Source organism: Lactuca sativa, chromosome 5 (genome assembly GCF_002870075.4).
Source record: "Lactuca sativa cultivar Salinas chromosome 5, Lsat_Salinas_v11, whole genome shotgun sequence".
NCBI classification, from domain to species: Eukaryota; Viridiplantae; Streptophyta; class Magnoliopsida; order Asterales; family Asteraceae; genus Lactuca; species Lactuca sativa.
In genome coordinates, this window is record NC_056627.2 from 88,829,733 (window position 1) to 88,843,528 (window position 13,796).

Here is a 13,796-nt window from a genome sequence, read left to right on the forward strand (position 1 = left end):
TTTGTCCTCACAATGCAATTCAATTGAAAAACTATGTCATTACATATTTCTTAACAATCTATTCTAACTCCAAGTAGTAGCTCAAGAATCCATTCTTCAAGTAATGCGATCGAAATCCATTTCTTCACGATTAGATTCAGCTCACTTCTTCCCTTAAGCTTCCTCTCTTTTCTTCGATCCTACAAAACATCAAAATGCAATCTTATCACATCATGTATTAAGAATCTAGAATAGGAACTTAAAAGAGTTAGATAATGGATTTTACCTGAAGTAGAGCCATACATCTTGACTCTCCCATCTCTTAGATCTCTCAGGTAGTTAGGGCAACTTCGTCTCCAATGCCCCTTCTCTTGGCAATAAAAGCAAATGGACTCCTTTGGCACAGCACATCGAACAATCACAGACTTAGTTCTTTCTGGACTTCCAATGTTGCCAGTGTCCATTGAAGTTTGGGAGTTTGATTCACCAGACAAATTTGCTTGATTAGCACGCCAAATCATTGCTGATTCAGCAGCTATAAGAAAATAGGTGAGATCAATAAGGGTCACGTCGTGGTCCATCATATAGTACTCTCTAACGAACTCACTATATGATTCAGGAAGTGACTGAAGAACCCAGTCAACAGCCAACTCACTTGAAATCTCGACACCCAACATGTTTAACCTATCAATGTGTGTTTTCATCTCTAAGACGTGCACACACACAGGTTTCCCATCTTCGTGTTTACTTGCCAAAAGGGCTTGAGTGAGCTTGAACTTTTCAAGCCTTTGAACTTGTGGGTCAGGGAGAACAATTGGAGGAGGTGGAGGAAGTGAAGCATGACTCTCATTTCCTTGATCGTATCTCGGAACGTCATCTTCATTTGGAAAACTTGTTCCATGGGATTTGGGAAGACCATTGTAAGATTCAGACATCTACAAAACGGGAGAAAATTCAAGTTATGTTGATTTCTTGATGTAACACCCAAATGAAACATCAAGCTAGGATCCAACACAATATTCTACAACCTAGAAAAGGGATGCCGTAATCTAGTTGCAAAATATTTGAAGGTAGGTAAATAACGATTTACCAATTTCCACCATGAAAAATGAAAAGGAAGATTAAGTTTTAAATGAATTGAAACTCCTAGATCTTTTGAGATTCATTGAACTTTTCAATGGCATGTTTAATCTCGATTATGCCCTACTATTTGTGACTGGGATGCCGAGGATCACAAACAAGGTGTGAATAACCATACGAATCACGTGGTGCACCCAATGCTACAATCATCTAATCAATGTGCCGGTTAGCCACACACACTCCATTGATCTATGACAAACATCGAGTCACCCTTCGCTACCAATGTCATCCCCAAATTAGTGTGCCGGTTAACCACACACGCTCCACTAATGTTTGACAAGGGTACGAAGTGTAATTCCATGGGTTAGCATACAATTTCACATTTTGCCTAAAGTAACTATGATTTGGGAATTTGAAAAAGCATTTAGTTACTTTGTACTTCATTATACTTATAATGGAAGGTTTCTGTCCTATCCTACCCGTTCGGCTAACGACCCTCCACTAGTCAAGAGTGCGGTGGGTAAGAGTGGATACCCATTCAATCGCCATTTTATAGGCAATTTCCTTAAACACCCCTTATAGACCAGCTTCGTGAATGAGGCCTACTAACGGTAAGACTGACTGTATACTCATATATAATACTAGACTTTTAATGTTATATATAGTATAGGGTGTATTTTACACTTTTAAAATACTAGGTGGTTTAACTTAGTAAAATTATACTTTTAATTTAATTAAATGTAAACCAAAACTTTATGGGTTTATTAAATCACTTTTAATTATACACTTTAATTAATTAATAAAACCATAAGGGTGTGATTTGAACTTTTCAAATTACTAGGGTTTTAGAATTTAACATTTCAAAATTAAACTTTTAGTCAAATTTTAAATTCCAAAACTTGAGGGCAAGTTTTGAAATATTTCAAAACATTAGGGATCAAACAACAAATAATTCAAATTAAACAATTAATTTCATAATTATCTATATTTGACCTAATCTTATTTTAGTCATTAGATAATTACCAAATAACTTTAAATAATCCATATTTATCACATAAACAACCAATATTTAAAAGATTTGAAATTATCTATTGTTTTGGCATGGATAAACACTTAATTATGATAAAATTCGGATTTTAACTTCAAAAAACAAATTAGGCATCAAATCCAAGTCAAAACAGCAGCCAAAACCCGAAAATCCCTCTGTCTGACCCCTGGACTCGCCGAGTCAGACAGACTCGCCGAGTTCATCCACTGACTCGCCGAGTCAGGTCGGGCAGAGGCCAAAAACTCGATTTTCATCAAATAAAGCAGTTAAGCATCACATACAACTGAAACCAATCAAGGCTCTGATACCACTGATGAATTTTATGCATAAGAACAATCCTATGTGCTCATACAAACCCTAATGCTTGGATCTAGGTTTCTCTATTGTACATGCTTTGAATCCAAGACTAAGAAACTTAGATCTAACATATTATAAACTGAATTAGGGTTTAGAGAATTACCTTGGATTGTTATATAGCAATAACAATTAATTTCTTGCTTGGATTGGCCTTAGAAAGCTTAGTGTCTCAAGTGCTGCACCTCTAATGGAGTCACAAACACCTTATGCAACTTGGATGAAGAGGAGAAGAAAGGAGGCTGCCAAAAACGACTAGAAACCCTAGGGAATCAGTTCCACACGTTTTTGGGGCCTAAGGGGTCCTTTATATACTTGTGTGGGCTGCTAGGGTTTCAGTCAAAAACCCTAATGGACAGCTTAAACTCTAAGCAGCCCATGGAACCTTCTGGATAAGGCCATGGATGAAAATATGATGGGATTCCATCATAATTTCATTCACCCCTTATTCCTTTAGCATTCCTTAGCCCAATAACTCAATTATCCAATAATTACAGTCCAGTCCCCTAAATTTAATTAATCTCTTTTAGCCACAAAATTAATTCATAATTAATTATTGACTAATATTAATTAAACAATATGATTTCTCCTTTAATATATTATTCTTATAATATATTAATAAATCATATTTAAACCTTTCTCTCCTTAATTCATCCTACATATTGCTATGGTGAAGACAACCCAAAAGGACCATGCTCATAATCGGGTCAAGTACATACCAAAATAGTTATGGACTTAGACACTAATCCAACAATAAAGTTGGCAAATTTATGCCTTTGCATGTTCCATATGCTCCCAACAACCCATTAAGACCCTTTCCAAGAGTCTTAATCCATGCATGATATCAAAACACCCATCAAGACTTCTTTTTTATGGTGTAAATGAGTCAAGGGACCTCAGATCTACTCCTCCTAAGCTCTGGAGTTGCTCAAACTCTCAAGAGATGATCTAAGAACACAAAAGGGACTATAGAGAAAAACCTAGCTCTAGAAATGAAAATGATGACCAAGGAGAAAGCTTTTTACCTCCTCAAGCTCTCTAAGCTGATCCAAATGCAAGATCTATAAGCCCTTCCTCGTTTAAGCTTGTTCTCTCATTTTCCTTGAATCTAACACACCAAGAAGATGGTATTAAGGCACTCACAAGCTTAATACCACACACTCTAATGATTCTAGGGTTTTCAGGGACGTTTGAGGGTGAAGGAGGCTGGTTAGGGTGAAGCTTAAATGAGATAAGGATGCTTATATAGGTCTTAAGTCCGGAAATTAGGGTTTGCATGTCCATCACATATGCCCCGCGTACCCTTTGGTACACCAAACGTACGTGCTGGCCCTTCGCGTTCATTCATGCTTAGTACGCTAAGTGTACTCCTAGAGTACGTCCAACGTACTTAAGGGACCATTTTGCTTTTATTTATTAATTCAAGGGTTCGAATGGTAATACATGATTTGGAGTGTTACACATGGATTATTCTAGATTCCCTTAGCCATGAAGAAACCGTCCAAGCCTAATGGAGGGTTCTAGATTGCCTCTTGCTCAACTATTGAACAATTGTACTTTAGTCCCTTCACTCTTAATTAATTCCTTTAATCCCAAAATTAATTCAAATTAATTTCTGATTAAATATTAATTAAATATTGCTATTTCTAATTAATATATCATTCTCATAATATATTAACAAATTAGTTATTTCAATTAATTAATCAAATAATAAATCAAGCTCTTTCTCCAAAATCATCCTGTCTAGTTGCTAGTTTTGAGGGCAACTCAAAAGGACCGTGCTACTATCAATTTAAGTATATAACAATTATAGTTATGAGCTTAGACACCTAATCCAACAAATTGGTCCAAGTTTGACATACCTTATTTCTCTCAATATAAAGTTTCAATTCGCATACGGTAAAATATTCTATGTCAACATATTCCGTGTAAATCACCTTTCCATCAACATACTTTCTTCCATGGTGAAAACCCACCATGGTTGATTCTCAATGTGAACATATATCCTTTGGAAAACTCTCTATTAAAAAAATAAGAAATTTGTCAACAGTAACTCATCTAGATAAAACGTTAAGGTAAAAGATCACATTTATGAACTTATTATAATCTTTCATCATATCCACACTTAGTGGAATGCATACTCCATAATATGGGTTGTTACATCTTGATTTGCTTAAGAATTTCTTCCCAGATGATTATGATCGCAATCTTGTAGCAATGCCATATGATACGAAGACGAAGGTTATAGATGACAAATGAGGTTTCTTGGATTGATCATCAACAATTAGAGAAACAAAGGTCAACACCGACATCTCATTTAATGCTTAATTATGGCAACAAATCGATGAGCGTCTTAGGGTCCAAGGGAAATGTTTGTTTTGCCCTCACGTTAGGGCTACATGCGTCTCAATAACGTTGGAAATAAATGGGCGCTAGGCTCGGGGACCAACGGTGCAGCAAATGTAAATTACAAGGATCATCTATATCAAAAATCCTAAGACCGAATTTGGGCAAACCACAAGACCAAATGTTTGATTTACTTTAACACTATATAGTTATGGGTATAAAAGCCTAAAAGGGTACTTTTTCTTTTCCGATGGAGGGCATGAAATAATGCATGATTGACTCTGCCATTTATAAATCTCATGTCCAAACCTTTTTTTTTCTTAAACACCTCCACCACACTATCTCTCCCCTTTTTCTTTACTTCATAGGACGGCAATTCCTTTTTTCCAATTTTCTGCGATCCACCGTTGCACCCACTACCAGTTTTCCGTCTATTTTAGGTAAAATGTCTTTGGATCTTCCTCCCTCACATCATAAATGCACCAATCATCTTTGCGCAAGAGGGTCGTCGCTGTCATCGACTGGTATAAGCTTTCATGGATCTTTACCTTGTTGCTTTTGCTCAAGAACGTAAGTTATTCCTGTTGATTCAAAAACCCTCAGTTCCCATGTACTAATTTAGTAAGTCAACTTCAAAATTTCTACTTGGGGTTTTCATCGAACACATTGTAGACGCATGCAATCTTCTATATGTTGTGGTTGCTGTTGTATTTTAGAGTGAATTGCTCATGAGCTGCTCAATCTCAAGAGAGATATAGAGGCGAGTGTGATGTTCCTCAGATCATCACCACAAATCAACCCTTTCTGATCAACGCCTTCAATTTCCATCATCAAAATCCGGTATGAATTTAGATGATTCCCAGATTGTTAATGATAACTCCCAACAGCAATCACCAAATACTTCTTCCCAAGGGGAGATTCATTCCAAAAGTTGGAGTGCCAACTCAGTCCAAGAACTCAGCTTTGTCAATCTGGGATCAAAGAGACTGTCGCATGGATCTCGAGGAGGTGCTTCTGATCCCGAAGGGTTTAGCGTGTCCCATAGAGAGATTAACGTTGAGGATGCCAGGTTAGTCTATGTAAACGATGCCTTAAAGACAAACGAAAGGTTTGAATTTGCTGGAAATTCTATCAGAACAGCCAAATATTCCGTTTTTAGCTTCTTACCTAGAAACCTATTTGAGCAATTCCATAGAGTCGCCTACATATATTTCCTTATTATCGCCATTCTCAATCAGCTTCCTCAGCTTGCTGTTTTTGGGCGAGGTGCCTCCATCTTGCCATTATCAATCGTACTGTTAGTTACAGCCATTAAAGATGCTTATGAAGACTGGAGGCGACACAGATCAGATCGAATCGAAAACAATCGAATGTCATCTGTTTTGGTAAACGATAGATTTGAACAGAAAAAATGTAAAGACATTCAAGTAGGCGAGATCATTAAATTTTCAGCAGATGACACCATTCCTTCTGACATCGTTCTTCTCTCCACTAGTGACCCTACTGGGGTTGCTTACATCCAGACCATAAATCTAGATGGCGAATCAAATCTAAAGACACGATATGCAAAACAAGAAACCCTTTCAAGAACCCCTGAAAAAGACAGGATCAATGGTGTAATCAAGTGTGAGAAGCCTAATAGAAACATCTATGGCTTCCATGCCACCATGGAGATTGATGGGAAGCATCTTTCACTTGGCCCTTCAAATATTGTTCTTCGTGGGTGTGTGTTAAAGAACACTAATTGGGCTATTGGAGTAGTTGTATATGCAGGAAGGGAGACAAAAGCCATGCTTAATAGCTCAGGAGCTCCTTCAAAAAGAAGCCGATTGGAAACCCGTATGAATCGTGAGATCATCTTGTTGTCTATCTTTCTTGTTGCTTTATGCACAGCTGTCTCAATCTGTGCTGGTGTTTGGTTGATCCGATATGAAAATGATCTTGAAATCTTACAGTTTTATAGACTAAAAGACTACTCTGAACCACAAGTGAAGAACTACAACTATTCTGGTTTAGGTGTGGAGGTGTTCTTCACTTTTCTTATGTCAGTGATTGTGTTCCAGATTATGATACCGATTTCACTGTATATTTCCATGGAGCTTGTGCGTGTTGGTCAGGCTTATTTCATGATCCGAGATGATAAGATGTATGATGAATCATCAAACTCTAGGTTTCAATGTCGAGCTTTGAATATAAATGAGGATTTAGGACAAATAAAGTATGTATTCTCTGACAAAACGGGTACTTTAACTGAAAACAAGATGGAATTTAAGCATGCAAGCATTTTCGGTGTAGATTATAGTGGGGAGAAAACAGATTCTGATGGATACTTCATTCAAGGTGCAAACTTTTCTCTATTTAATGCTTCCGTTTCTTTCTCAACCAATCTTTTATCGAAAAGGGTATAATCTTTTCATGTCTTTATTTGGTTTCAGTAAACGAGCAGATTTGGAGGCCAAAAATGAAGGTAAAAGTGGACATGAAGCTACTTGAGTTATCAAAAATTGGAAATAATGTAAAGGGTAGCGATAGCATTAGCAAACGGATTCATGATTTCTTCCTTTCATTGGCTGCTTGTAATACAATTGTCCCCATTGTTGTCGACACATCTGATCCTACTGAAAAGTTGGTAGATTATCAAGGGGAATCTCCAGATGAACAAGCACTTGTTTATGCTGCAGCTGCTTATGGTTTTATGCTTATGGAACGAACCTCTGGCCACATAGTTATCGATATTCAAGGAGAAAGACAAAGGTATGTAATATGTTAATGTTAATGTTAATGTTAGTAACTATACAAAAGACGTAAATACCCTTTTATATATTTGTCTATTTCGATTATAATTTAATGAATTACCAATCATGACAGCACAGATTCAATGTTCTTGGAATGCACGAATTCGATAGTGACCGAAAGAGGATGTCAGTGATATTAGGTTACCCTAATGGAACTGTAAAAGTCATTGTTAAAGGAGCAGACACTTCCATGTTTACAATCATTGATAATTCCTTTAGCTTGGATATAACAAGAGCCACTGAATCCCATCTCCAGGCGTATTCCTCAATCGGATTACGTACCCTTGTTGTTGGAATTCGGGAACTCAGTGTTCCCGAATTCCAACACTGGCAGTCTGCTTACGAGACTGCCAGTACTGCTGTAAATGGTAGAGTGGCCTTGCTTAGAAAAGTTGCGGTCAATTTAGAAAACAATCTTGAGATTGTTGGGGCGTCTGCAATCGAAGATCGATTGCAGACAGGTGTCCCGGAAGCAATCGAGTCTTTAAGGAAAGCAGATATTAAAGTTTGGGTTTTAACAGGCGATAAACAAGAAACAGCTATTTCGATTGGATACTCTTCTAGGCTTCTAACAAGTAACATGAGCCAAATAGTGATTAATTGTAACTCTAAAATTTCATGTGGGAAGAGTTTGGAAGATGGATTGATTACATGTAGGAATTTTGTAGTGTCGGATGATTTGACTTCTATTGCTTTGGTTATTGATGGAACGAGTCTTGTGTATATTCTTGATACTGAGCTTGAAGAAAAGGTGTGATTGTTGATTAATTTTGAACCTAATGTTTCCTTTTTTTGAGTTTAATCTTTTATAACTTTTACGTTTTTTTAATATTTGTTTTTTTCAGTTATTCCAATTAGCGAGTAATTGTGCAGTGGTAGTATGTTGTCGAGTGGCTCCATTGCAAAAAGCTGGGATTGTTGCATTGATAAAGAATAGGACAGATGACATGACCCTTGCCATTGGTGATGGTAAGTAAATGACCATTTTACCCTCATGTTGTGTGGAAGGGATGCTGTTGTTTACTTGAGAACTGCTATAAATTAAAGTTGTAAATGAAAATAAAAAACAAAAAAAGAAAGTTGAATGGTTAAATTATTTCTTTTGATATAAAAAATGATACAAATGCAATTAATACTTAATGACAATATCATTAACAACTTAATCTGGTATGCTATATATGAACGTTTCTTTTTTATTTAATGAAGAAAGAACGACTTAACAAAGAAACTCAAGGAAATAAGGTTTCCCCATTAATTAACTTTCTACAAATTTTGCCCTCATTCATTTTTTTTTGTCCATTTCCCTTTTTAACTTCACTTTGTCTAATGAAAAGAAACGGAAAATTGTAATACACATTGTAGCATAAATAAAGTAATACATTTTACTGTAGCTTTGTGAAAATTCGAACAAATCCATTCAAATTTGGATAAGCTAAATAGTAAATTAGTAACACTCAAATTCTTATCATATCGATTTAGGTCTATTGATAAATGTTTTCATGTAATGTTTTTTAGGTGCTAATGATGTTTCAATGATCCAAATGGCTGATGTCGGAATCGGAATCAGTGGGCAAGAGGGGCGTCAAGCTGTAATGGCATCAGATTTTGCCATGGGCCAATTCCGGTTTCTTGTTCCTCTTTTGTTGGTTCATGGACATTGGAATTACCAACGAATGGGTTACATGATACTCTATAATTTTTACAGAAATGCCGTTTTTGTCCTTGTTTTATTTTGGTAAGTGTTTGTGTATCTCCAGTTAGTCTTAAATTAGGTTACATGGAAGGCATATACGAAAATCATTAGGTCAAAGTCAAAAGAAATAGCATATGGAAAACTCTTCTCTTTTTATTTCATGTTCAAGATTTAGAGTCTTGTGATTTGTCCTTTTTCTACTAAAATGGCATAATGTATTTTTACTATTTTACCCATTATAGTAACACACTTGCATTTCTTTAACCATAAGAGTAAATATGTAACCTAAAACTTGTAAAATACTTACATATGTTTGGATTACATCAGTAAAGAACTGTAAGTATGTTGCTTTTATTGTTAGTAAAAATAAAGGTATGCACATTGAAACATAACTAAATTGTTATTGCTATTACATATTTACATGTAATAAATAAATTACACATTCCTTTTTTGGTTTAAATGCAAAAAATCACAACATACTTCATTTGCTAACATACACACAATTCTTTCCAGGTATGTCCTTTTCACTGGCTTCACCCTAACAACAGCAATAACCGAATGGAGCAGTGTGTTATATTCAGTACTCTACACCTCACTCCCCACAATAGTCATTGCAATTCTAGACAAAGATCTAAGCAGAAGATCTTTACTAAAATACCCTCAGTTATACGGAGCAGGACAAAGGCACGAACGCTATAATGCACGATTGTTTTGGCTCACAATAGCGGATACCTTTTGGCAAAGTATAGTTGTGTTCTATGTTCCTTTGTTTGCATATTGGAAAACTGACATTGATGGATCGAGTGTTGGAGATCTTTGGACACTTGCTGTTGTGTTTTTGGTGAATATTCATTTGGGTATGGATGTTATTAGGTGGAGTTGGGTTAGCCATGTGTCGATTTGGGGATCGATTTTTGTGACTTGTGTTTGTGTTATTGCTATTGATGTGATCCCTGTGTTGCCTGGATACTGGTATGTTTTCATTTATTATTATTTCTTTAAATGATTTGAATTTGAGGTTGAAAGTCTTTTAAGTATTGAAAATTTATGACTCGTATGATGATATGGGAGACGTTTTTGGTTTTAATTTGGGTTGATCTCCCATCTCATAGGGAAATTGTCGGAAAAGTCCTGATATTTTTGGAAAAGTTTCACTTTAGTCCCAAAAAAAAATAAAATTGATTACATGATAGTATGTTATTTCCTGTTAAAAGAAAAAAGGACTTTTTTGTTAATTTGAGCCGAAATGAAATAATCGGGACTTTTATGTTCAAAAAAGAAATTTTGGGACTAAAGTGAAACTTTTCCGAAAATATTGGGACTTTTCTGATAATTCCCCTAATCTCGTATAAGACCTTATATTTTGTGTTTCTTTTGAATCAAACCTCAAATTTGTTTTTTCTAGGGTTTTATGTGGAAAAATCCCATTATTTTGGGAAAATTTTGATAATGTCCTAAAAGTTTTTTTTTTGAACAGAAAAGTCTCATTATTTTGAGAAAATGACATAATCTGTCATTTCTTGTTCAAATATAAAAAAAGACTTTTTCGTTAATCTGGGCAAAATGTTAAATACTTGGGACTTTTCTGTTAAAAAAAAACCTTTAGGACTTTATTAAAATTTTTCCCAAAATAATGGGACTTTTCTGCATAAAGCCCTTTTTTGTAAAATGTGAGGGTGTTTTTGAGAAAAAATAAAAAAGTTGAGGGTTTATTTGGAAGCATTTATAAGGTTGAGAGTCTTTTTCCGAAAAAAAACAAAGTTAAGGGCTTTTCCGGAAAAAATGAAAAAAATCCAAGGTCTTTTTCAGGCAAAAAATAAATTTGAGGTTTGATCCGGAAAAAACACAAAATATAAGGTCTGTTTATGAGATTAACCTTTTTAATTTGGTTTAAATGCAAGAAATAGCAATTTGCCCTAATTTCAAAGTAGAAAGGTGGTCTATATGAACTTAATGGGAAAAGCCTCATTTTCTTTACTTTCCTTATTAAGTTGTTATCTCTTCATTAAGTTGAAAAAGAAGCTTAAGTCTTATCCCATTAAGTCAAAAAGATTCCAACACCTTAGTCATCTTGTAAATGTCTTTTTTTTTTTTTTTTTTTTTAAATAAAAAAAAAAACTTACACGAATTTGACATAATCTTTGCAGGGCAATATTTGATCTTGCAAGCAAAGGATCATTTTGGATTTGCTTACTTGGGATTCAAATAGCAGCAATTGTTCCCCGTTTTGGTATAAAAATGTTTATGCAACATTGTAATCCTTCAGACATTCAAATAGCAAGAGAAGCTGAAAAGTTTGGAAATTTAATAGAGTCAACAAATCAAGAAATAGAAATGAACACAACACGAAGATGACCTTTTATTTCTTCGGTTTGGAGTTCTTTTTTTTTTCACATTCTTTAGGTTGCTAGAGAAAAAAAAATTGTTCTCTTGGTTGCCTGTGTAGTTCTTTCAAGGGTAGAATATGTAATATTTGTAGGTTTGTATTATTGTAGATCAACATTAGTTATGACTGAAAAATCGGGTATGCAATTAGTCAATATACCAATACGAAATGACAACCTTACCTAGTTGCACATGGTTTGTATGGATGATAGACATGGATGTTATATAATGACAATGTATCTAATCAATAACCAAGTTTTATAGTTGTTTTACTTGGGTTATTGGAACTTTTTTAGTAGGTTTATAAGCACTCAAGTTTTAATTTTGATCCATTGCTGTGGAGACTTTTGATTTTTTATTTATTTGGAAATTTGTCCATTTGTGTTAAAAGTTGGGACAATTGCATAAAATGGTAATCAAGTTTCATAGTTCCATTTGAGTCACTTAAACTTATTTTAGAACAATTAAGCACTACCGCAATTCCTATAAATTTTTAACGAAATTGTAAGCAATTTTCTTCAAATAGTTTAAATGATCATATTACTTAAGGGGTTGGCTAAAAAGACACTATAATTTATCATATGGACATCCTAATTAATTTTTGAAATATTTTTATTGGCTGAAATTGCATTGTTTTCTGAAAAAACTAATTATAAACAGTTAATTATTGGTTGACTTTTTTATAAAAGTGTTAATGGAGTGTCTAAGGGTGTCAATAATCACTTTATATACACATCTAAATACACACATAATCACCATATTTGTCAAATCGAAGGAGTAATGATTGCAGAAAATTATGAAAATGATATGGTTATTGTAAACTAATAATTATATGGGAAAAGTGAAAAGACATTATAGCCCTACCTAAGCTTAGATACTAAACCTCATGAAATTACGTCGTTTTATTAGCCAAAGATTGCAATTATGAGATTCATGATTAACATTTGACGTTGTAGATTAAATCTTGAAACAATAATTTTGATAGGGAAGCAAAAATGTTAATTAACTTTGACCTTCGTGATGGTGTAAAATAGCAATGTTCATTGACGTGAAGTAATAAACGATAATGGAGGAAATAAAACATGGATTATTAAACGATAATAGAGGAAAGAAATGTAATGGAGAATTGTGTATATACCAAGTGAAAACTGAATCGATTATATTTACTAAGATAAAACTACATAATTTAGAGATTTAATACCTAAGCTTAGGTGGGACTATAATATACATTCACTCTCCCTTAATTATATTAGTTTTGTAGGAAATTATAGCCAATGTTTTGTTATATATATATATATATATATATATATATATATATATATATATATATATATATATATATATATATATATATATATTTTGATGTGGTGTGACATAATTATTCAAGTTTTTACAAATATTGAAGATGTTATTCTTTGGTTTGACACAATTTCAATTTCCATAATGATAAGGAAGGGTTTGGACTAGGAGTGAGTATTTGGACCTGTGGACCGGACCTTTTTTAGCCGGTTCTCAGTTTTAGGATTTGAGCAAAAATCGGTCCGGTCCGACCGGTTCCGGGTAAAAACTGATTTTGGACCGACTTATTTTAAAAAAATTGTATTTTGTGAAAATTTATAAACAAACATATCTTATTCGTTTTAAGTCGGATTGACATGCGGTTTTTTCTAACGTATAAATTAGAGTTTTTAAATGATTTTAGACTATAATTTTGTTGTTTTTGGTGTTATATTCAATGAGTTACAATCCTTCAAAGACGAGATATTAAAGCTGAAATATTTCAGCAATCCAACAAGAAATTTAAACTTTTGTATTCTGTAAAATTCTTTAAACAAGCATATCTCATTCGTTTTTAAGTCGGATTGACATGCGGTTTTTTCTAACGTGTAATTTAGAGTTTTTAGATGATTTTAAACTATAATTTTGTTGTTTTTGGTGTTATATTTGATGAGTTATAATCTTTCAAAGATGATATATCAATGCTGGAATATTTCAGTTTTTCAGCAAGAAATTTAAACTTATGTATTTTTTGAAATTAACATATCTCATTCGTTTTAAGTTGGATTGACATACGGTTTTTTCCAACATGTAATTTAGAGTTTGTAGATGATTTTAG

General features: G+C 34.1%; 1 protein-coding gene across 1 annotated transcript; it reads left to right on the plus strand.

The window, feature by feature from the left end:
- The first annotated feature begins 5,065 nt into the window (after nucleotides 1-5,065).
- Nucleotides 5,066-11,868, plus strand: LOC111898338 (phospholipid-transporting ATPase 1). The gene is made up of 7 exons (XM_023894266.3): nucleotides 5,066-7,147; nucleotides 7,243-7,561; nucleotides 7,681-8,353; nucleotides 8,448-8,571; nucleotides 9,118-9,337; nucleotides 9,809-10,267; nucleotides 11,443-11,868. Exons 1-7 carry the CDS (start codon nucleotides 5,650-5,652, stop codon nucleotides 11,648-11,650), a joined length of 3,501 nt encoding a protein of 1,166 aa, XP_023750034.1. The 5' UTR covers nucleotides 5,066-5,649; the 3' UTR covers nucleotides 11,651-11,868.
- Nucleotides 11,869-13,796: the final 1,928 nt, after the last annotated feature.

What these genes read in the sequence shown, in the direction of transcription:
- LOC111898338 (XM_023894266.3), top strand. Translation starts at nt 5,650, where the DNA reads ATGAATTTAGATGATTCCCAGATTGTTAATGATAACTCCCAACAGCAA. An exon ending in GACCCTTGCCATTGGTGATG is followed by an intron (nt 8,572 to 9,117) that starts GTAAGTAAATGA and finishes AATGTTTTTTAG; the next exon opens with GTGCTAATGATGTTTCAATG. An exon ending in TTTGTCCTTGTTTTATTTTG is followed by an intron (nt 9,338 to 9,808) that starts GTAAGTGTTTGT and finishes AATTCTTTCCAG; the next exon opens with GTATGTCCTTTTCACTGGCT.